The sequence below is a fragment of the Rattus norvegicus genome, chromosome 2 (genome assembly GCF_036323735.1).
Source record: "Rattus norvegicus strain BN/NHsdMcwi chromosome 2, GRCr8, whole genome shotgun sequence".
Classification (NCBI taxonomy): Eukaryota; Metazoa; Chordata; class Mammalia; order Rodentia; family Muridae; genus Rattus; species Rattus norvegicus.
This window is the reverse complement of record NC_086020.1, coordinates 59,873,980-59,898,611: the sequence shown is the minus strand read 5'-3', so window position 1 is coordinate 59,898,611 and position 24,632 is coordinate 59,873,980. Positions and strand designations below refer to the sequence as shown.

Here is a 24,632-nt window from a genome sequence, read left to right as displayed (position 1 = left end):
TGTTTTGGGGAGAGAATGCCTTTTCCAATGAGGAACACAGAGCAGGCAGGCTGTGCATGAAGCGGCAAACAGTCTGGCTGCCTGTTTCTTCCTGTGTCCAGCTTAGGTCACCTGGTCCTTCTGGGTGGGCTCATGCTTTCCTCTTTCTCCCTCCTTCACGCAGACTGGATGAACTGAACCTCTCCTGGTGCTTTGACTTCACTGAGAAGCATGTGCAAGCGGCCGTGGCACATTTACCAGATACGCTCACCCAGCTGAACCTCAGCGGCTACCGAAAGAACCTCCAGAAAACAGGTTAGAGCGCTAAGCCGGGGCCACGAGCTTTCAGGCTGGCTTGGGACGTGTCTGCTACCTGCTTGTCTCCCTTAGTCCAGTGTGCGAGTTGTCTGGGTCTTCAACAGAGGGATTGTTGGTCAGAAGAGTCAGGGAATGGAAAACAGCTCCTGACCTGAAAGCACACTGTGAGTTCAGGACCTAGATGGAGAGTCCATTAAAGCAATGTGTGTGTCTGTCTGTGAGTGTGTGTGTGTGTGTGTGTGTGTGTGCATGTGTATATAGGGTATGTGTAGTGTGTGTTGTGTGTGCATGTGTATATAGGGTATGTGTAGTGTGTGTTGTGTGTGTGCATGTGTATATAGGGTATGTAGTGTGTGTTGTGTGTGTATGTGAGTGCATGTGTGTGGTATGTGTGTGCATGAGTGGTGTGTGTGTGCATGTGTGTATGTGTGGTGTGTGTATGTGTGTGTGAGTGCATGTGTGTGGTGTGTGCATGTGTGTGTGTGCATGTGTGTATGTGTGAGTGCATGTGTGTGGTGTGTGCATGCGTGTGTGAGTGTGCGCGCGTGTGTGTATATGTGGTATGTGTGGTGTGTAGTGTGTGTAGGTATGTGTGTGAGTGCATGTGTATGCCTGTATGTGTGCATGTGTGTGGTATGTGTGCATGCGTGTGTGGTGTGTGTGTGTGTGTGTGAGTGAGTACATAAGTATATGCGTGCGTGGTACTTGGAGACCACAGGTCAACATTGGGTGACTGACCTCCCCAGTGGTTCTCTACCTTTAACTTTTTTTTTTTTTTTATATGTGTGAGTCTTCTGCCTGTATTCATGCCTGTATCCCACATGTCTGTTTTTTTATATGTGTGGGTCTTCTGCCTGTGTTCATGCCTGTACCCCACATGTCTGCCTGTGTTCATGCCTGTATCCCACATGTCTGCCTATGTTCATGCCTGTATCCCACATGTCTGCCTGTGTTCATGCCTGTATCCCACATGTCTGCAGTGCCTGCAGCAGGTATCAGGCCTTCTGCAACTGGAGTCACAGACCGTTTGTTGCCATGTGGCTTCAAGGGACCGAACTCCTGCCCTTTGCAAGAGCCACAAGTGCTCTTAGCCACCAACCCACCTTTCTAGTCCTTCTACCTTAGTTTTTGAGACCAGGTCTCTCGGTGACCCCCAAGCTCATTGATTTTGCTAGACTGCCTGGCAAGCAAGCCCGAGGGATCCTCTCGTATCTGTTTGCCCAGTCCTGAGGTGAATGCTACATATCAAACTCAAGCACTTCACTGACTGAGCCAACTCCCCAGTCCCAGAACTGGTTTTAATAAAGTTATACTATGTAGACCCCAATGTAAGTATAGGTGAATGCAATAAGGTCAGCCCTCTGTATCTATGGGTTCTGCATCCAGGTTCAACCATGAACAGATCAGAAATATTCGGGGAAAACCCCTGCATCTGTATTGAACATCTAAGAACTTTTCTTGGCATGGGTCACTGATTGATTGGGTGTAATGACTCCTCACACAGCATTTACATCATATTAGGTATTAGAAGATGTGCATAGTGACTTCAGTGTCCTTGGATCTAAGCATCCAAATGGGATCCTGGAATCATTCCCCAGGGATACAAAAGGATGACTTGACTGTAAGAAGTGGCTTTGACTGTAAGAAGTCTAGAAGCAAGCTTTGCTGGCAGGTGTGCTGCTGCCATCTAGTGGTCAGAATCTAGAACTGCTGCTAAACAGCACAGCATAGAAAATGGTCTCAGGAGTCAACAGTGTTAAGGTCGAAAACTCCTGCTAAAAACCAGTTAATAAGTTAGTATCTATACTTTCAACTTTTTATTTCATCTAAAAGACTATGGGTGAATACAGGCAGGGAACAGCCACAGCGTTGGTAAAGTTGACACGTGGTTGTGCTTTGTGCTGTGAAGGAATGGTGTTTGTTGTTGTTCTTGTTTAGCAGCTCCATAGCCCAGTCTCCGGCTAATATTCCATCCAGCTGCACAAAGCCAAATTGATTTGGGTACTAAAATCAACCACACCTGGTATCCTGAGAGTGGTGTTAGCCCATCCCGGGGATAGGTACTGCCTATTGAATTATTATGCTTAAAAAGATATGAACCAGACATCTTGAAATGCTTCTTAACATTTAGGTAGCATTTGGAAACTATTTCCCTGGGGCTTAATAAGTAAGATCTATCAGACTGACATAATTGGTCTTCATGAGTGGCCAGAGATCTACATTCATTCCCTGCGTAAGGCAATCCCTATCCGAGCCTCCGTCTACTGTTGCAGACGCCTGTCTTCAAACAGAGAGGCACAGAAGATCCATAAAAGCTGCAGCCATGTCTGCATTTCTTATCGTTCTCACTATGCAGAACTTCAACATTTTCCTTTAAACCCTTTAAATTCTAATTATAGAATTATACGATTATTCTCAGAAATCAAGATAACATAAAAATACACAAAGCAAAACAGACGCACTGTGAGCGGACTCCCTAAATGCTGAGAATCTGGGGAAGAGAGTAAAGCAGAGTGGATAGGTCGCATGTAGCAGGAGGGACTATAGAGAACGGTCAGGGAGGGCCTCTGGTCATGTAAAGACTTGAGTACGTAAAAGTCTATGGGAGAGCATTCTGGAACTAGGTGTAATGATCAAAGAGAGGACGACCTCTTATTTAAATGAGAAATACATAGGAGTTTGTGGGAGAACATTCTGGAGCAAAGGACCACGAGTACAAAGGCCTTTGGTGAGAGCTAACGGATGACTGAGGTGGCAATGTTAAGGCTGCCAACCCAGAAGGAAGAAGCTAGACATGCTGAGCAAGGCAGGGCCGTGACCTACGCTTGAAACTGTTCCCTCTGGTACCTCAGAGTGAGAAAAGGCATGGTGAGGACAGTTAGGAAACTAGAGTGGTAATGGTTGAGGTGCTAAGAAAGGATCAGATCTGGGCTCGTTTGGGATGCTGGCATGACAGGATTTGGTGACAGAGCGGACATGAGATGTGGGTAATGCAGTAGCTGTGATTCCCAAGACCCATGAGGTGACCAGGTGCTGTGCAGAAAGGAGCTTAGGAAAGGGACAGATCCAGGGCAGAACGGACTGTTTTGGACATAAATTTGGGTGACCACCCGCACGGCAAGATAAGTATGTTAAGAAAGTATTTGAAAATACAAAACTAACGTAGGGGAAATGTGGCTACAGATGCAGCTAGGAGAGTAAGCACTCAAAACACTGCCTGGAGTTATCTGTTTTAAATAAGTTACATTTTAAAATTTGTTAAAAAGTAACTCAGTTGATGTCACCCTCCTACAAATTCTGCAAAATAGATAATATATCGGTGTTCTCTGGAGAGGCAGGTAGCAGCCTGGTTTATTCCTTCAAGCCTCTCCTTCTCTCCTTGTATGAGTTTGTATGTTTTGATTAGATTGAGATTACAGTGCACTGTGTATCTGTAGTTTGTTTTCTTTTTCATGCAAAACATTTCCTGGCATTTGTTTTACCTTTATTTTTGGAGAGCAGAGGCACTGGGGGAGGGTATCTTGGCAAATTCATGATGATCAGAGGCCTTGCTAGAGTCTGTTTCTCCTTCCACCCTGTGGGTTCCAGAAATGGCCACATTTGTGAGGCTTAAGGGCTAGTGCTTCTCCTCCGAGCATCCTGCCAGCCCAAGAAGCCATTTCACTAGGATCCCATGCTCAATCCTTCTGCAGCTATGTTATGGCCTTGATGTTTTGTTCACCCTTCTCTTACATGAGACCGTTTCTGGTTAGCTTCTGTGGAGCACGCCGTTTTCTCATACTTCCGTGTGCTTAACATGGCAGGACTGTAGTTGTTTTACTTTTGAGGCAGTGTCACTATCTAGCCCCGGTTGGCCTAGAACTGACTATGTAGTCTGTTCTGGTCCGCGATATGCAGCAATTCTTAGCCTCTGCCTCCCTGGTACTGAGCTTACAGGTGTTTTTTTCTGTACGTTCAGGTGCTCTTTACCTAACCCGAGATTCCACGAATAATTCATTGAAAGTTGCATTTAAAACCTGGACTATATATGGAATTTCTTTCGTTGTAATTGGAGTTGAGAACTCCTTGCAGTGACGGCAGAACAGTTTTTAATCAGTTTTTAATCCATGATCCCCCTCTTGACACAGTGTCTGCCTTTGCATCCTGGCCTTTGGCTCTCTTGGGTTGTCCTTCAGTTTGCTGTTATGAATTGGGGTTTCCTGTCCTTTCCAGCCAATTGCTTTGCTACGTAAATATTTGTTATCCAGGGGTTTCCCACAGCTCCTTTAACATTTACAGCAAATTCCCAGGTGTTCTTCTGGACTTTCTATGTGGGGACAGTCCTTTGTAATGTCAAACTTCTGTCTTGCCTCAAATGCCCAGCACACCCTTTTCCCCGTCCTTATTTAACAGTGACTGTGATCATGACATCTGTTTGGTTTTTCCAGATCTTTGTACCCTAATTAAACGATGCCCCAACCTCGTCCGCCTCGACTTAAGGTACCGATTTAGACCACACTTGGAGTCCACTGGCTGGTTGTGGAGTGTGGGAAGGATGGGAAGGGGAGGTTAAGCAGTAGTACTCTCGATCCACGTGGTTTGACGTTCTTCCCTTTCGGTTGCAGTGACAGTATCATGCTGAAGAATGACTGCTTTCCAGAATTTTTTCAACTCAACTACCTCCAACACCTCTCGCTCAGCCGGTGCTACGATATAATACCTGAGACGCTACTGTAAGTATGTCTGGCATTCGTGCCAGTCAAAAGCAAAGGCCAAAACTCAGTAGTAAAACCCATCTTTAGATGGACGAATACATGTTCAGAACATGAACATTGATGGTAATTTGCTACAAAGTGCCTAGGAAAGAATATCGAAAGTTCACAGAACGTTTGATTAAAATGTCTGGTAATCCTGAATGGATTAACAGCTACTATTTTGCTGACAGGCTCACGGTATTAGAATGCTATCCTGGTGTCTATGAAGGACTTACAAGGAAGCTGTTACCTGTGAGGTACCCACCGAGAGCATGGAAGGCAGACCCAATGTGAGGGGGAGATGGCTCCCATTCTTAGCTTACAGGGTATAATCTTCTGATGGGCATCCCGGATGGCCAGAGAAGGTGAAGACCTGACATAGAAGAACTGATGTATTCTCGTCTGATGCTGTCTGAACAGAGGGTATGATGTAGGTCTGTGAAAGTTAAGACTCTTGCAGGCTTTACTTATTCCATTCCAGAGTCTTCCTTACACCAGTTATATATGTGGAATTCCACAGGGATTAGCGCCTTGCACTTTGCCAGGTGCCGCCCTTTTTCCTACAGAAGGGTCATGTGAAAAGAAGCTATGCAGAACTTAAATGCTTGCTTTCCATCTAGCAGAGGCAAGGGGAAGACTGTGGTCCTTGACAGTTTAATTTCTTATATCCAGTGGGAGCACTCCTTTCCTGCACAGTTGTCACCACATGATCAGTGAAGAGCATGAGGTTCAATCTAGGGACCCTCTGGAGAGTTACTGCTTTAAATGTCTGAACTTTGAAGACATAAGGCCGTCAGGGGCTGTAGTTTCCAGTCACAGCAGTATAGGAAAATGAGAACACCATGATTCTGTCCTTGAACATGTTCTCTGTGCATCATGTAAATACTAGTGATTCTCAAAGGTGAATTCATTGGTGCCATACCTAAGATTAGTCTTTCAGGCAACTAACACGTTTGAAGGTCTTAGTAGAAATACCAGTGTGCCTCAAGGACACTGTCCACACAACAGCCTGAAACACTGAAAAACAGTCGATGTCTTTCTTATCTCAGTGTGGGAAAGTGAAATGTGAGTCTTTGGAGTGTCTAAAGTATTTCAGAAACCTTCAAGCTCCCCACCTCACAAACCCCTGCTACATTGACTTTTCTCCTTAATTGGTGTTATCTCCCACTGAATTTTCTTGTAAGTATTCCCGATTTCTCATTCCATTATAAACCCAAGTTGGAGACAGAACTGATTTGAAATTAAGAGATTTGAAAATTCATTAGATAAGGCATTTTGGGTTATAGAAAAAGCAGGATTATACAGACGAGAGGAGCAAACCTTGACGTTTCTAAGTGTTTTTTTTTTTGTTTTGTTTTTTGTTTGTTTGGGTTTTTTGGGTTTTTTTTTTTTGTTTGGTTGGGTTTTTGGGGGTTTTTTTTGTTTGTTTGTTTTTTGTTTTGTTTTTTTTTTTTTTGGTGGTTTTTTTTTTTTTTTTTTTTTTTTTTTGGTTTTTTTTAACTGTTTTTGCAATCAAGTCTCAGTATTTTTCCCCAGGCTGGCCTATGGTCTAGCCTCAGCCTCTTGTATAATGAATACCTTTTTATTTAAACTTGAACTAAGAGCCCTAAAAGGTGTTATCTTATTATCTTACACAAGTTAAAGAACATCCTGTAAACAGTTCCCTTTTCTCTCCCCTGGTAAAGTCAGATGCTCATACTGTATTTTGGTGTTGTGGCCAATGCACACAAGAGGCAGTGGTGGGTCTCTGTGGTGGGGTCTCGTCTTGCAGCTCCCTTCTCGAATGTGAGGCCAGGAGCGCCGTGTGACACTCCCTCACCAGCTTCCCCCCAGAGCTGCTGCACAAAAGCTCCCTCTGCCATCTGCCAACACTTTTCCTTACTCCCACCGAGTTTCTTCTTTTAAATATTATCCATTGCAGATGACTCACAGCTTGGCTGCCTGGGTATCCCAGAACCTAAATTCTCCCCAGGGTGTCCCCACCCATTCTCGGATGCTCAGATGTCACATAGGAGTTGTGCTAGGGCTTGCTCTCCTCTTCAGTGGTGGTGAGCGTGACGCCGTGTACAGTGCACAGCAGTTCTTTATGTTTGTGTCTCCATTCCACAAGTTCAAAGATGCACTGTGCTCCTATTGACCTCTGTTTTGATCTCTTAGGACCTCCTGACCTTGCTGCCCCTCATAAGCAAACACATTTCCTTTTTACCTAATAAAAGTCCATGCTTTTTCTGCCAACTTACTCTGCATCTTGTACTCCACCACATGCAGTAAATAGTATGGTGCTGACTGTGCCACTCGCAGATTGAGGGATGGCTCATGGGCCCCAGACCTAACGAACCCTCCCTCTGGTTTCAACATTCTGGGGGCATTAGTGGTTTTGAAGCAGGTAAGAGGCATGGACTCACCGCCTTCAGGAGGATGTCCTGGACACTGTATGGAATGTGCTGGAAGGCTGAGCCATTGGCAGCCGAGTGACAATACAAACCTGCTTTGTTTGGATACGTATTGACTGTGACAACATAAAGGTCACACTGTGCTCACTGATCTCCAGGGAGGTTTGCTGAACTTCCACAATAAATGCTCCCTGTCCTGAGACTTTGCACTGTGTCCCAACCTAGAGCAAGCACATGCCAGAGAGATGAAGCTCGGCAAACAGACCTGTTAAAAGGGATCCGCATCAAAACCAGAGAGTGTTTTCTTTAGATAAGCAGGGTCACTTGGTGTGATCCTCAGATCTCACTGGTAACATGTATATCAAGTAACATGAAATATATACAAAAAGGTCTAGAAAAGGTCATTGTCTGCTGTAAATTCGAATCCCATTTTTTTTATGTGTAGCCTGTATGATCCCATGTAAAGACCTCCTTATGGAAGCCGCTGGTGGGTTTCAGTGTAGTAGGGCCCTGGTGGCCATTGCTAAGCTGCCAACAGTGCTGTTGGTGTCCTCTGTTGAGAGAACATAGTTCAAATAAAGATCATGTCCAGATTCCTAAGTGACACTGGGGAGGTTCCAGCTGACATCACAGTGAAACATGCTTTTACCATTTCTGGCTGGCTAGCTCATGTCACAGTGTCCCCTCCAGAGAGCTGTGTAGACTGGGAATGGAGAAAGGAGGCAAATTCAGTTCAATTAAAAAATACGTAATAAAGTTCATGGTTCCACAGGAGCCACACTGAATGAAGCAGTACCCACGCCAGTCAGGCTGCCTTATTTCCCAGCTCTCATGTCCCTATCCCTGGGTTATTTCCATTAACCGTTTCTTACAGATTATGTCTTTAGGCTGTGTTTTGTAGACTGATACAAATGATCAACAGTGGGCTGTAATCACCAGGATTTGCTTTTCCTTTCCAGTGAACTCGGAGAAATCCCCACACTAAAAACACTACAAGTTTTTGGGATCGTGCCAGACGGGACCCTTCAGCTACTGAGAGAAGCTCTTCCTCGCCTGCAGATTAATTGTGCCTATTTCACCTCCATTGCAAGGCCAACTATGGACAACAAGAAGAACCCGGAGATTTGGGGTATCAAATGCCGACTGACCCTGCAAAAGCCCAGTTTATGAAGTGCTTACCGCGAGGCTGTGTCTCCTCCTCCTCTGAAAGGAGGACACAGGCAGCAGATCCATGTGCTGGAGACCTTGGTTACTCTTCCTGTTGGTTCTGCCTTCGACTTCACATTACACGTATGTTAGGGAACCATTAGAGAGGGACAGCCACCAAGTGTTACTTTTTCAGAAACAGAGCTGTTTCTGGCAGTGCTGTGCCCTAAGGGCCTAAGCGTTAGGTCTTTGGAAATTTTTAGGTGAGCCTATTATTTCACAATGCTTTTTAAAGCAAAATTTGAGCCAACTCTTCTAAGTGCCCTTCTGATTAAGTCTATTTAGAATCGAGGTTTTTAAAGTACCCCTGGCTAACAGTCTTCATGGTGTTTGTCATTTTATCTATTTAATTACTCAGTATTTTATAAAACTTGACTTTGAAGAATAAGCTATATGTATGGTGAGCTGGACAGAAAGCAACAGAGGCTGGTAGCGTTGGAGGTGGTCTTTTCTGGGAATTAACACATTTCAGCTTCGTGTGCAGTATGAGGTTAGCTTCACAGAGAGGAGCGCAGTCCTGCGTGGTGTACCGTAAACTCTAAGTGAGAAAAGACACAGACACACACAACCAGAGCAGGAGACTAGGACTGGTGCAGGATTTGAAACCTCAAAGGCTGTTCGCGAAAACCGGGTTAATATGAAGTATCCTTTGCTGTTTTTAGGAGCTATGCTATGTTTGCAGGATCTTAAATTAGGTAAGGAAACCCTACTCGTGTGCTTTTTAAACTTTATAATCAATGTATGTTACAATCTATGTGGGTTGTTTAGCTTTTTAAAATGACTTGCTTTGTTTTAGGAATGCGACATTCTAGTCAGCACTCTGAGAAGCCGGATAGAATTCTGAGCTGATCGGGCATGCTGATCGTTCGTTGGGTGCTGCAGTTATTTTTATATTACTCTGAAATCAAGGACTTGAAATTCTTTTCAGTGATCTTTTACAGTGATTGCTTGAAACTGCCCATTAGGTTACTGGACCTAAAGTTGTTAGGTAGAGCAGATTTCTGTCCATCAGAAACGCACAGGAAGCGTGGGCAGGTGCAGCCTCAGAGCGGGTAGCACGGCTTACACTTCACACGGGTCCTGAAGAATCACTGGGCATTAAACCTTTGGATAACAGATGTGTCTTTTTAGCACTTGATACACAGAAGCAAAAGGATCAAATTGTGTTTCTTAGAAAATGAAAGAAAAAATTAAGGCAGTTACCTCTAGAGTATTTCAGAGCTGTAATCCATTTCTATTAACCTCTTCTTCAAAAACTGTTAGTTAACCACGTGAAGTGCCTCATCTGCTCAGACCTACAGAACGTTTTAAGTGTCACACAAGAATGGTCATGCTTCAATTCCCTAGTAGTTAAGAGTGCTAACTACTACTTGAAACTATTGTTTACACATTAGTGATGGGCTGATGGCGGACTCTGGTTGGACCCTGCCCTCCAGGTGCCCTCAGTCAGTACCTGCTCTTCCTTACGCAAGTCCAGCTGGGAGCTATTTTGCCAACATGTCGCAGCAATCTGTATTTTTGTATGTGATTTTTACTTTTATAGACTGATTTTAAAATAAAGTACATTTTTATAAGAACAAGTCCTTGACCTACTTCTTGTGTCCTTTTCTGCAGTCCTTACATTTAGAGAGCGTCAGCTTGGGTCGCCATTTGAGTCAGATAGATTTCAGCAGCCCGTCCCCTCGTGGGTAAAGTGAGTTCCCAGTGCATCTGAACAGTGTTCCAGGCCGATTGGCCTTCGTGTGCTCTCGAGAACAGTGACAGTAAGACTTCAGTTCCGCCTGCTGCTGGGATGTGACACCGTGTCAGCCCACGTTGTTTTCCGTGTCAACAGCGCACGCCAGAGCTTCCAATACTTCATCTGACCTTTCGCTTTAACACCGGCCGGTCGTCCCAGGCTTACTGATTAGTTCTTACAGTTCTGTTCAGAGTTCTGCTTTTGTTTCTAATGATGGACAATGTACAGGAAATACATTGAGCCCCATTATCAGCTTCAGCTCATTACTCGGGTTTCATCCATTTCTTCATACAATGGTAAGTTGAAAACAAAAATCAGACTTGTGGGTTCATAAACACCTCAGCATATGTAAAAGATGGATTAATTGTGACCACCTAATGTCAGGACGGGATTGAAGTGCTCTCTCCCGACTGTTTCCTTGTGTGCTTTCTGTCTGCTTTCTGAAATAAGACCTTATTGTGTATCTCATGGTGGCTTCAAGATGGCTGCGTAGCCCCAGCTGGCTTTGAACATGGGGTCATCAGTCTCTGCCTGCCAGGTATTGCTGGGATGACAGGCTTGTACCAGTGCTAACTGGTTCCACCTGCATTCAGTGATTCTTTTAAGAGTTAAGACTTGGCTTTTCTTTCATCCTGGAAATATATTTCCTGAAGGTAGATCATTTGTTCTGTGCTCCAGAGTCTGGGTTTTAATGATGTCATCCTTGGAAAAAGACCTACTAGGTTCTGCTGCCCCAGCCACACACACTGTTCTTCCCGTCGGCTGGCAGTACTGTACCTCCTTAATGTGGGCAAGCTGACCACGCTCAGCTTTCTAGATGGCTGCTGGGGATTTGAACTCAGGTCTTTCTGTTTGTGTAATAAGAGTCTTAAATGCTTGAGCCATCTCCCCAGCCCCTGTATCCTTAGTTTTTTACTTGACCCTTTAGCTCAAAGGAATATTTATAATTATTTGTTATTCTACTTACATAAAAAATGAAATTTGGTTACACAGGAGCTCCATTCAAGAATATTAAAACATAATGGAACATCAGAAATACTGAGTTACATGAAAAATGCATTTTTGAATTAAGCATTTTGCCCTCTGAAGAGGTAGAGTGAGATTATCATTCTGCCACGTAATGGCAATGAAAAAAGTCCACAGTGCACAGACGGCACGTCTGTGAGGTAAAGACTAGAAACAGTCTTCAGGGGGAAACGTGGGCCTTTAGGTAATGATTTCAGAAAAGTTAGGAAATAAGAAAACAAAGTAAAAATGAACAGACAATGGTTTAATTTTATTTGCATAAAGTGGTCATGAAAGGTTAACCCATTCAAAGACATTTTTGATATTCCAACATCCTCTGCCATGAGTCTATTACAAATAGATCCCTGCCTGCCACAGAGCAGAAGTTAGACTGTCAGCCCAGCATGGTAAGTAATTTTAATATCTTTCCAAAGGCAGCTTATGAACAATTCCACACAGCTAGTTACCAGTTAATGGTGCATAGAAATACATCTGTGGTGGTCATGGACAACCAGATCTAGATATAGTAAGGATGAGAGTGGCATTTTTTTTTTCCCTATCAAGGTATTTTAAGCCTTTTAGGGGAATTTCTATAGTGTAGAATTTAACTTTCATATTAAGGGGTATCTTAAATATATCCTTTTTTAAAAAGCTAAACTAGAAATTAGAGTTGGCTCAGCAAAAACACTTATTTCCTAATGTAGTCAAAGAAAGTGTTCTGAATAAACACCAAAACCTAGACAGATCTCAGTTACTTCACAGTGACATCCATTTGTTTCATTTTAAGAGCAGCGTGTTGTTTGGCAAGGCTAAGAACATATGGTCTGATCATACATCCTGGCTTTAGATTTTGACTTCTGATCTCACTAGGCTCAAGTTCCATAGTCTATTCCGATGTCTGTACGACACTTCATTATATCATATGTGACATATCTATAACATGATATAGATATATGGCTATAACATATGATGGCACAGAATGAGTCTTCAATAAACATTTTGGCAATAAAAAAAACAATTTCACCAAGTGAAAATACACAAGTCTGAAAAATGGCATGAAAAGACAACCCCTTATTTAGCAATGGAAGATTTTTGTGAAAACAAAAGCAAGAATTAAAATAGCTTGCTCCAAAACTAAAAGTTGTTTTCATACTAGAGGATGGAGAAGCGCTGATGTTTTATCCCTCAAAGCTATTGTTTAAATTTTAGAATGTGTTGTATTTTAGAATACAGTAAATGAATATAATACTAACTTAGGCAATTCCAAAACTGTGTCCTGGGTATTAGGTGTTTCCTAAAGAATCCATCCCAATATTAAAGGAAGGGTTTTTGAACATTTTACTGAACTCCTGTAACATAATACAATCATTGGTTATCCTACTAATCCTTGTTTTCGTAATAGAAATTCAAACACAGGAAAGAGCCTTTTGGACTCCTTTACTTGTCTGAACAACAATTACTATGGAAATTAATACCTTTACAAAGTGTCATGATTTGTCCCATAGATGTGGTTCATCTAACATTGTTGACATTACCCAAAACAAGTCAGAATTTGTCTACAGATAATCTTAAAATGATCCCACTTTTTTCAATCAATAGTCACTCATGACTGTTTCCTAGAATTAGAAAAGTCTTAGCTATATAAAACACATTTACCAACTTCAGTTAAGTCAACATCAGGATTTATCAAAATTCTCCATCAAAATTTTTAAAAATCTTTACTTTTAGGTACTATAAAAATAATGTACTAATCAACTGATACATGTGGCCAATTCCACAAAGTTAGGAAGAAAACAACACTTGTACAGTTAAATTTCAAATCCTAAATACTTAATCCTTTATTTAACCTGCCTCTCTAAAGAGTATCGATGCTCTTGGTTACCAACTGTAAATAATACAGATTCACATAATTCTAGTCCATTCAGTCCATCTGTCTGTCATAGTGAACAGCTCTTGTCAGAATCAGCAGGACAGCACACGCGTCATCCCATTGTCACCTTGACTCTAGTGGTGGTCCTCATAAGAACCATTAAAATGTCGGTCTCTGGCTGGTCATCTGTATCTGCAGAAAAGTCTACCAATCAAGTCTATCAGCTGAGGAAACTCTTCACTGTTCTAGAATCACAGTTCGAAGCTCATCTTCTTTATTGATCATCATTGAAGCAATTGCTCCGTCGTTAAACTCAAAAGATGTTCCTCCATCCACAACCATGCAGGCATCCCAACACCGAGAACGAACACAAACTCTGCGTGGAAGAAGAGGACTCAGTAAATAAATACAAAGCTCTTGACCCATGGTGAGTTCTGGCTTTTATTAACATAACTAGCAGCCTTGGCTTTGAGAGCTGGCCGCTCTCTGAGTGACAATCAGTGACTGTAAACAACGTGGGCAAACATGTACGCCTCAATTTTAAGATTCCAGATGGAAGCATTCACTTCAGTGGTTCGTGGTGGGGCAGCCTGGTTACCTTCATGGAGCTCCTGAGTCATTTCCATTATAGGATGTGAAGTGCTGAGCAGAGGGTACTCTCCTGTATCGTTTTCCTAAGGATTATGTAATGTAAGCCGAGAAGAGTAAGTCTCTAACATACAGTTCAATGAGCACGGCACAGTACTTTGTCTCGGCTGCTAATCTCACCCCTCCTTTCAAGTAGACCCACTCTGCATCGCTGCAGGTAATGTCCAGTACTGAACTCTGTTTCGGTCCCACAGCGTGGGGAGTTTTCATTCCACAAATGACTAAGGTTAAGCATCTTTTAGATGTTTATTAAATATGCCTCTGCAAAATACCAAGTATCTTTGGCTTTCTTTTTCTAATGTACTGGCTGCCTTTTACAGATTTACTAGAATTTTTATATGTAGGCTGAGTAGCCCTTAACCAAAATGTCTAGAAATACAAATCTTTTAGATATTGGGGTGTGTGTGTGTGTGTGTGTAAAATAAGGTGTCTAGGAATGAAATATGTGTATATGTATACTGTCTATTCATTATAACCTCAGGGAACTTAACACACTCCAGCACATCTACACTTGAGCATGACATCACAGAATTCCACTCTGCCCTGTGTCTATGCTTCTGGGGCAGTGATTTCAGAAACCGTCCTCAAGTACCTTGAGATAGACCAGATACCTTTTGCAAATGATTTTATCAACCTTTAGTTGTTCAAGTACATTTCATGGTATGTTTTCCACTCACCTGTCACGAAGCCTTCTCCTATGCATGTTAGTTAACTCTAACATAAGACAGTTAAATATAAATGCATGCAAACAAGCTGAGAGTTGCAAATCTAAATTAACTCAATTGTGTAAAGCAAAGGCTACAATGTTAAGAGAAAAATACATTTGTCACAAGGTTTCAACAAGAAAGGGGTGATTTTGCTTGCTGTGTTTTTCTCTTTTAAATGTAGTGTAAGAAGTGATTTAAGGCTGCTTACTTTGAGGAGAAACAACGCTGACGGCTGCTTGAGAAAACTCTGTTTGCTATTGGCTCTCGGATACTGAAGAGTATTTTGGGTTCTTCTGGACTGTAGAGCAGTGACTCGTTATATTCGTTTGTTACTGTAAGGGAAGAACAGCAGACATTAAAGAACGGCCACATCTGAAGCATTTAGGAGCGTGCGTTTCAGACTGAAAGCATTCGGTGTGCTTATCTCCTGGGAACTCATATTATGCACTCTACCATAAAAGCCTTAGAGATAAATCACTATTGGGTTCAATTATTAACCCACAAAAGCACTCATCACCCACAACAGAAGAAACAGGTACAACTGGGAAAACGAGAAATAACTACTACCACAGAGAAATTAAGCAGTAAGACAAACTCAAAATTGAAAGCTGAGTTGTCAAGTTCCTGGCAGAAGCCATCTAGGAAAGGCAAGTGAGTTTCCCAGAGATAGCCCACTGTTCTGCATGGCTGCAGTGGGTGCACCCTGGAGAGGCACAGCCCGGGAGACTTCATCCCTGGATTGCTTCTCGATGCTGTGCCTTTTCTGCCACTAGTACATAGCTGTACTGGCTGGTTCTGCATGTCAACTTGACACAAGCTGGAGTTATCACAGAGAAAGGAGCCTCCCTGGAGGAAATGCCTGCATGAGAACCAGCTCTAAGGCACTTTCTCAACTAGTGATCAAGGGGGGAGGGCCCAGCCCACGGTGGGTGGTGCCATCCCTGGGCTGGTGGTCTTAAGTTCTATAAGAAAGCAAGCTGAGCAAGCCAGGGGAAGCAAGTCAGTAAGTAACATCCCTCCATGGCCTCAGCATCAGCGCCTGCTTCCTGACCTGCTTGAGTTCCAGTCCTGACTTCCTTTGGTGATGAACGACAATGTGAATGTGTAACCTGAATAAACCCTTGCTTCTTGGTATGTTTGTGCAGGAATAGAAACCCTGACTAAGACAAATTGGTACCAGCATAGTGGGGTATTCCTGTGGCAACCTGACCATGTTTTGGGGAGGACTGTGGAAGGACTCTGGAAGAATCCTTTTGAGCTAGAAGAGCCATTGGGATGTTCTGTAGGAACTTGGAGGATAATGTTGAGAACAGTGCAGAAGACGGAGGCCTGGCTTGTGAAATTTCAGAGGGAAGATTAAAGACTCATATTAGAGCCGTTGCTGTTTTGATTGTGACGATCGTGTAGTTTTGGTTAGCTGGAGCTGAAGAATCAGCTGGGATTAACAAGATACCAGAACTACTAAAGCAAAACCTTTGCATCACTGGGACTATTGATGCTGTCAGCTGGAGCCAAGAAATTAGTGGTGGTTAAGAAGAGACCAGCATCACTGAAGTGAAATCTTCTGGGAAGTGTTTTCTGAGAGCACAAAGAGGCTGTGTTCCAGAGATAGCCAAGGTTGTTCCTCATGTTGCGGCTGGACTTGGTAATGTATAAGAGTCACCCAGGTGGTATTGGTTTTGAAGGCATGAAGGGGTCATGAAGAGCAGCTGAGGCTGGGCACTGTGAGAGGCCATGGAAGGCCATTGGTGAAGGTACAGCCTCAGTTGCAACTGATGGCCCAGGACTGAAGGATCATGCAAAGGGGTTGAGGCTTGGCACCATGAAGAGAGCCTATGAGAGGCTCTTGGTGAAGCCTAGTTGCAGCAGAAGTCGGCAGTTATCAAAGAGAAAGGAGCTTCCCTTGAGGAAATGCCTGCATGAGAACCAGCTCTAAGGCATTTTCTCAGTTAGTGATCAAGGGGGGAGGGCCCAGCCCACGGTGGGTGGTGCCATCCCTGGGCTGGCAGTCATGGGTTCTATAAGAAAGCAAGCTGAGCAAGCCAGGGGAAGCAAGTCAGTAAGTAACATCCCCCATGGCCTCAGCATCAGCGCCTGCTTCCTGATCTGCTTGAGTTCCAATCCTGACTTCTTTGGTGATGAACAGCAATGTGGAAGTGTAAGCTGAATAAACCCTTTCCTCCCCAACTTGCTTTTTGGTCATGATGTTTGTACAGGATTAGAAACCCTGACTAAGACGATAGCCAAATGATTCCTAGGCACCAGCCCACCCTATTAGGCAAATTCACTGCAGATCAACCTGAAGAAGAATTTTCATGAGTTAATAATGACTAGAGAATTCAAATAATTATAGGAAGGAAGTTTAAGGAGATGATTTTAGTTGTTTTGCCAGAAAGATGTAATAAAGTTAGAATCAAGAATAGAATGTACTCTCTCTCCTCAAAGAACAGTAAGTTAAGGCTGCATAATAAGGAATACAAGGAGCTGTCATAAACCCCACTAAGAAGAGAATAGGCTTGGGACAGATTTGTGATCAAGGGAAAACATCCATTCTATGTCAGGTCCAAGGATGAAGCCACAGGTGTGCACTATGATAAAACAAGGCCACGTGAAACTGTTGCTTTGAACGTATACTGAGCTTACAGAATGAAACACTGCTTTGAACTTACTATTGACATCCTTCACTAATTCCCTTTTGTGTAGCATTTTATCTATGAGGTAATTTTATAAAGAACTTTTGTCTAAGAAGGTCTAAAAAGGCTGAGAGAAGAAATAAAGCAGGGCATTGGGGCTCTGCTCCAACCATCAAGTGTATATGTCTATATGCCTGTCTGTCTATATGTATGTACACTTAAAGTGTTAAAGGAGTTCAGAGTTATCACTGGGCATTGTCGCCAACACAGATAATTAAGTTTTGTTCCCCATCAGTAGTGCTGACACCGTAAATACCCCTTTGCTGCCTGCCTCGGTTTACCCTGGGATGTCAATTCTGGCATATGACAAGTTTCCTCAAGTATCATGTCAAAGCCAACAATAAGAAAATACAGCCTCACTAAACTCTGACACTATTACTAATGCCATACTGTGCTTGCTGACAGGAGCCTAGCATGGCTGTCCTCTGAGAGGTTCTACCAGCAACTGGCAGAGACAGATGCAGATAAGCCAACCATTGGACTGAGGTCAGGGACCCCAGTGGAAAAGTTAGGGGAAGAATTGAAGGGGCTGAAGGAGATGGCAACCCATAGGAAAACCAACAGTATCAATTAACCCTGATCTCTGGGAGCTCTCAAAGACTAAGCTACTAACCAAAGAGCATGCATGGGCTGGCCTGTGAACTCCCCCATCCCCCAGAAATAAATAAATATTTTAGATAGATAGATAGATAGATAGATAGATAGATAGATAGATAGATAGATATCAGAGAACTGTCTTGTCTGGCCTCAGTGGACAGGATGTGGAGAATTGATGCTCCAAGGAAGGGGGATAGGGGTGGTGGTGAGGTGGGGGTGGGTGTGTGAGCACCCTCTCAGAGGTAAAAGGGAGTGAAGAACTCTTGGCAGGTTGACTGGGAAAGGGGGCAACATTTGGAATATGAATAAATAAAATGATTTATAAAAAGAATATGCAATCATGCTATTCTTGGTATAAACATTATTCAACATGTACAGGAATTAATACTGTATGGTGTGCTATAAATTAAACCACTTTAAAGTTTTGATACTTCTGGAGGTTAAATCCAAGGTCTCTGTGTCCAGACAAGTATTTCAACACTGAGCCATACTTCTGGTCCTTTTAATTTTTGATAATAAATATATAAATGAACAAAAAAGTAAAAAAAAGGAAAGAAAATACAGCCTCAAACCATCGATGATAGCACACTTTCTCCAAAGAATCTGCCGTGTCTCAGGCTGTTTGTGGAAACGTTCAGGACCCACTTTCTATCTAGCGAGCACCTGAAGCTTGGCACACAGAGCATGCATTAGTGAGAGCCAGCTACACAAGCCAGGCAGGGCAGCATGTGGGTACAGCCTGGCTGCTGGAAGGTAAGAGGATGACGTAAAGCCTGTGTACCAAAGATTGTTGTCTCTTCAAAGAAAAAGAAAATAGAAAAGGACAATTCCACAGGAAAGTTAAGCTGAGTATCACATTAAAAGAAAGCAGCAAGACTGACTGTCCAATAATATGCCTTATTTGTGGGACTATTGTTTGAATTTTATGTGTACGTTCCTGAAGTTGCAGTAAGGACATTATCTAAACAAAGCCATCATAATTTGGAAACATTTTCCCTAGTACTGACATCCTCTTGGGCAGCACAGCAGCACACGCTAGGAGGCCTGAATGCTGTGAGCCTTCTGTGAGTTCTGTGCCTGCTGCCCGGCCCTGCCAGGGCCCCGGGATTACTTCATAGCAATGCTAGTCTGGAAAAAGCTCAACAATTAAGGTACACAGCTGCTACTAAAAGTATTATTTTTTAAATCCTTGTTAAGGTTAAAAATCTGTATTTGGTTGGGTTTTTGTTTGTTTGTTTGTTTTGGGTTTTGGTTTTGTTTTTTTTTTTTTAGATCTAACCTACAACAGAAGTAAAATAGAAAATGTGCTAGCTATGAAAGAAACTTCCAAAAAGTGGTTCTGGGAATGTTGTGACAGCGACTGCCACGGACCTGCTAGCTTCTGTAGACAGCTCAATCTGCAAAGAAGTATCCACTGAGTAAACCTTTATACAACATCAAATAAAAGTCCACCTCTGTCTTCTGGGTCCAACTTCAGCTAGGCTGGTCTGCCCTTGACGTAACATTAGTACAGATGTGTACGTAAGACACAAACCATCACAAACCAGGTGATGATCCGATTCCTGTGTGCCCTGAGGGCGGTCAGGACACTCAACACCCGCCACATCTATCTCCACTTAGTTCTCAGGATGTTCACTCTAAGTTATAGAACAGGAAACTGCAGGTGCCAATTGCCTTTCCTTGGTACCGATTTAGTGCTAATGCTAACTGACGAGCCGTGACCAAAATCCTTTAAGTCTCAAACTGAAAACAAGCAGAATCCATTTGACAGTGTTACTACCATGAAAATCAGGACCATGCCTAAGGAAAAACCTACTGGGACAGCATGAACTTAAATATTCATTTCCTATTTAAAACACATATGGATCCTATCGCCCAGAAGAACTTACAGTTGCAGTAGCGTGGCATATGGGCTGTATTTCATGGTAACACAAATAACAGTATAGAACTCCAGCTTCAGGAGAGGCAAGAGGGCTCGCAGGTAGAGATATTTCCCATTAAACTTAGTAACTTGAATTCAAAGCTACAGGAGGCAGCCATCCTCCTGCCTCCAAAAGATCAAAGAACCAAACCCTGTAAGCTGTGCTCTGACTTCCACAAGCACCATAGACGTGTGTGTTCACAAAAAATAACTAAAAATGTACCTAAAAGGAAGCCCTGCTTTATCTTTTTTAGCCACATTTAACAGGACAGTGTCACAACAGCTAATTGGGCAGCTGTCCATATACCGTTCTCTCTCAAAGCTGACAGAAATAAGCTGTCTGGAACTAATACCATGTGATACCAACCTTTTTCTACCAATTCTTTGTTCAGTGGAAGAGTCAGATTTCCTTGTCGTCTGGCTGTTGACAGGAAAGACGGGAGAAGCTTCAGTTCATTGCAAATCACACGATACGAACACATGGCAGTGCACACATAGCACACAGTAACTCGCACTATCCGAGTTGCTCCAGTACTCACCGATATTTAAAACATCTTCAACGGCCTGAGCTGCAACCCTGTTGATATTGAATGACCTGGAAAAAAGCAAGCACATAAATCTTGTTTTTGTCCTAAAAGTACACTAAAAGTGGGAAATGTATGACGTACTTAACATAGAAAGAATTCTTAAAATTCTTAAAGAACTGAGACAACTACAAATTAATGGTTAAAAACAAAAAATATATTGCTGTGGGTGTGAGGGGGAAAGTCTCCTTATTCATGATAATACAAAAGTTGCAACTAGAAAATAAACACAACAAAGATTTGAAATTAACATGTTGCTCATTTCTACAAAGAATCCTAATTTCATAAACCAGGTAAGAATTGAGGTGTGGCATCTCCAGGCTGGAAGCTGTCTTAAGAAGCTAACTGGTGCCAGTCTACAGGGTACAAATGTATCACATTAGCAGGCCTGATGAGAAGGGACAGTCACTTGCTAAGCACTGCAATTCCTATATCCTCCAGTGGGAAAATTTCTGGATGTGCAAAGACGAGCTTTCTTCAAACACTTTTCAGCCCATATACATGGTTAGAGTTCACATCTTAGCCCTCCTCACTATATAACCATGCCAGTCAAGCCTGGCTCACCCACCCCCATGGGGACAGTCCATAGTGTCCCTCCTTCTGCAGCTCAATCACCTCAGTCACCATGTCAAAGCAAGAGAGCCACAGAATGGCAGGAGCCTTCCTCCCTGAATAGCTACTAAAGGAGAGCTACTAGGAATGCCCACACTGGACTTTGATAAGTTTTTAACATATTAGACAACACTAAATCTGGGGTTTCTTCTGTTATCCTGGGGGTTTTTATACCCTGAGTCTCACATCTCTACACAATTCATACTCAAAACAAAAACAAAGATCAGGTAAACTTTTTTTCTCCATCAAGAATCATAAGACAAGATGAAGCAACAGAATCTTTATCTTTCTGGTCACGTGGTGAAACTACTAAGTGGTTTATTAAGCTCGCCCAACTCCCAACCTGAACTCAAGTTACAATATTGTGCCCTTTCTTACAGAGAATGCTGTGGAAGAAAAGGAAAGACTTGAGGAACCATTTCTAATCCTCGCTTTGGACATCAACAGATGTGCTTACCATTTTCAGTTGAAAAGGTATTTCCACGATCAGTGACACCTCTTCATTATCACACTTATGAGATGCTTAAAAACTAATTTTGCAACTTCTCAGATGATATAATTTTTGCCATTATTTATTAATCTGGGGGATGTGATGGGGGATAGGAAGTGCGCACATATTGCCACGCACATGTAAGTCAGGGAGTAACTTCCGGGAGTTCCCGTCTTCCACCATGTGAGCCCTGGGGACTAAACTCTGGTTGTGGTGAGCTTGGTCACAAGTACCTTCAGCCACTGAGCCACACCGCCAACCTGGCTCATGAACGAAATAAAACAATGCCTATAAAAACGCAGCAAACAAACGACAACAGAAGCCAACTTAGGAGTGAGGGAGTCTTACCAAGTCACCCCCAGGGCTTCAAACTATCGTCCTCTTACCTCAGCCTCTCAAGTGCTAGGATTTGAGGCTTGCCACAGCATACAGCTAAGAACTAAACTAACATGGTGTTTGTGAGAGCACCCATTTATTTAAGAAAGATCTGAATAATATATACTAGGCCCTACACCCTGCTACACACAAAACTTGAACAAGAGGAAAACAAAAACACAAGCCATCCTTTCAAACCCTTCATCAGCATGTTAGCCCAGTAACAGTGCTCTGCCAGCACTGAGAGAAGGCGCTGTAGGATGAAGGGGAGCTACTCATCGTGCTTAGGAAAGAACCCGAGCTTAATGATGACTTCCTACAGAGAACAGCACTTGAAGGCTGGACGCTTTCACCCTGGATGGAAAGTAGAGTATTCAGAAATCCAGAGCAAGAAGATGAATTGAACAAAAACAAAAGGCTAAAGGAGAACAAGGTGTGTGCTGAGAATGACAAGCAGGCTGCGGTGTCTGGAGCGCTGATGGGTAGGTACGGTGAGGGCTTGGGCATGGGGAAGAGAGGAGGACGGCCATGACCAAACTTTCCAGGGAGTCCGTGTCAGACCAGGCAGTCTGTACACACCACCGGCCATGGTTAAGGAAGAAAATGCACACTCTCTGTGTGTACAGACACGGCACTCTGCAGTTTACCACAATTACTCTGTTGGTAGTGTTTGGCTGACAGCCAGGAGGAAAGGAGGCCAGGCTCAAAGAATCGCTACCAAAAAATGATGACGCCCAGACCCGAGTGGCAGCAGCAGAAGCTGAGAAAGCTGGCAGCGATTTGGGAAGGGCAAAGACCTGGCATGGTGTGGGAGGAGAGAGCAGAGGACAGCAAAAAGAAGAGTGAGATATGGGGAGTAATGTTTTTCTTCTAGAGGCAGAGCTGGGCAGTTAGTGGCAGAGGCAAACAGTGCATGAAGACAGGGAAAAGCCTGCAGACAGGAAGATGAGCTTTGAGCGTGCAGATCACCGAAGTGCTGTCCTGCACACTGAAGGACACAGACACACCCACATAGTGTATAGAGTACATTTTGTTGCTTAAACAAGTTCACACACCTTGACAGGTAGCATTCCAAGACACTCACCAGGCCTTCGATCCTGTTCCAGTACACAAATTGAGCCCTGAACTCTTCTGCTTCTCCCATGGGCCATCATCAACTGAAATTTCATAGTAAGAAGCCCTAGGAATTGAAAACAGAAAATTGTGTTCACTGAGCTGTGTGAGGCCTTCAAAGTTCATGAAATTTAAGTAAATCAGCTTGACCAAATCATATCTGACTTGGCAGGCATAGACATCACCATGCTAATTCCAGTCCTGATTGCATGAAAACATGAGAAGGAATCCTGTTTACTTGTCTGCATGGCTTCCTGATGTACAAACCCCTCGTCCTATCAAACTGAGTGCTCCAGACAGGGCTCGTACAGTTCTCAATCAGCGTTGCTTCTGCTCTCATGAGACCTAACGCAGTGCCTCATTTCAGAATTCAAACAACTTCATGCTTAGGTGGGTGACCTTCTTGGCACCTGTTCCTTCTATACCTAATTCTTTGTGCTAAATTCTTATTTAAGCCATGTGCTAGTGTACCATTTTAAATGGTAATGGGCTAACATAAAACTAGAATGAAATTCTTAACCAACTCTATACCAGCAGACAAAAGTCAGAAGTATAATTTCTTGAGCAATTGACATGTTTTAGAATATTCCATAAATATGAAAACAAATGAGGTTTTTGACACCAGCAAACATGACACTATTCTTTAAACACAGAGTGGGTGACAGAAAACTTCTGATATATGAAAAACCCGACTGTGTAAACTATATCTGAAAATAATTGTGTCACTGACTAACACCGGATTGTTTCTTCAGCAAATTATGAAGTGGAAATCTTAATAAGATACAGGTTTTCAAAAGAGGTTATTAAACGCACCTGCGTACACTAACACTAGAGTAATTCATTCTGACTCCTTCAACTTCTTATCCAAGTTCCTGGTGAGTTTCATTGTCTTTATAAAGGACAACAGGCCTACGATTCACCTTTATGCTATTTCACTGGTCAATTATTTGCTTCCTCGAGAACGCACATTAGAAGCCTGTTACGCACAGACAAGGCAGCCACATTCCCAGCCATGTCTGCTACTGTGCTAGATCGAAGCAGAAGTGAGGAGTGAGAGCGGAGAGGATCAGAAGTAAGTGGGAGGGGATGATAGCCAGGTCAGAGGCGTGGAGCCCAAATGATGAGCAAATTTAGTGTCATTTTACATGCAGGCCTATTGGGATTAGTTAATTCACAGGATTTTGTTCAAGGGAAATTATTTTCAAGGCAGCAAAAAAACTCACAGTCCCTTTAGATTGGGTATATTTCTTCTTAAATTGTCCACTGCTACAGCCCAACAATAAGGCATTCTAGGTTAGAACAGACAGAAAAGAAAAAACATGGGCTTTTAAAATGTTCTTCAGTCTGAGAACATGGAAACTGAGGCAGGAAAAACCATTGCTGCCCTCCAATCTTCCAAGCAAAGCGCACAAGGTTCCGGAGCACAGTACAGCCTCGCCACAGCTCTGGGATCGGGAATAACAGGCTCGAGGAATAGTTTTGTTTCTAAATCATTATGAGATCTACACAAATTACCTGACCCTTCTGGAACTCACCACTCTCACTGATAAACACAGCCACTTCCTCCAGCGGCTGCTGTGAGCACTAAGTAACAGAAATCAAGACACAGCCTGACCAATACCAGACGCTTACCGTGTTCATGTCCTTTCT

The 24,632-nt window shown here is 43.0% G+C and overlaps 2 protein-coding genes across 9 annotated transcripts in view; one reads left to right on the top strand and one right to left on the bottom strand.

Moving 5' to 3' along the window:
* Skp2 (S-phase kinase associated protein 2) overlaps window positions 1-10,206 on the top strand; it is a 28,066-nt gene extending 17,860 nt beyond the window's left edge. Inside the window, exons 7-10 of the mRNA NM_001106416.2 lie at window positions 164-294; window positions 4,725-4,776; window positions 4,902-5,009; window positions 8,383-10,206. Coding sequence (NP_001099886.1) covers window positions 164-294; window positions 4,725-4,776; window positions 4,902-5,009; window positions 8,383-8,593 — 502 coding nt within the window. The 3' untranslated portion in view covers window positions 8,594-10,206. The remainder of the gene's footprint in view (window positions 1-163; window positions 295-4,724; window positions 4,777-4,901; window positions 5,010-8,382) is intronic.
* A 1,416-nt stretch (window positions 10,207-11,622) lies between these two features.
* Nadk2 (NAD kinase 2, mitochondrial) overlaps window positions 11,623-24,632 on the bottom strand; it is a 42,136-nt gene continuing 29,126 nt past the window's right edge. For 4 of the 8 annotated variants that reach the window (XM_006232014.4, XM_006232016.5, XM_039102740.2 and 1 more), the window contains 6 exons: window positions 24,206-24,271; window positions 22,954-23,049; window positions 20,348-20,403; window positions 20,176-20,229; window positions 14,806-14,929; window positions 11,623-13,618 (listed from right to left, as the gene is read on the bottom strand). In XM_006232014.4, the coding sequence (XP_006232076.1) occupies window positions 13,480-13,618; window positions 14,806-14,929; window positions 20,176-20,229; window positions 20,348-20,403; window positions 22,954-23,049; window positions 24,206-24,271 (535 nt within the window). In that variant the 3' untranslated portion in view covers window positions 11,623-13,479. The remainder of the gene's footprint in view (window positions 13,619-14,805; window positions 14,930-20,175; window positions 20,230-20,347; window positions 20,404-22,953; window positions 23,050-24,205; window positions 24,272-24,632) is intronic. The other 4 variants (XM_006232015.4, XM_063282248.1, XM_063282249.1 and 1 more) reach the window with 2 other exon arrangements.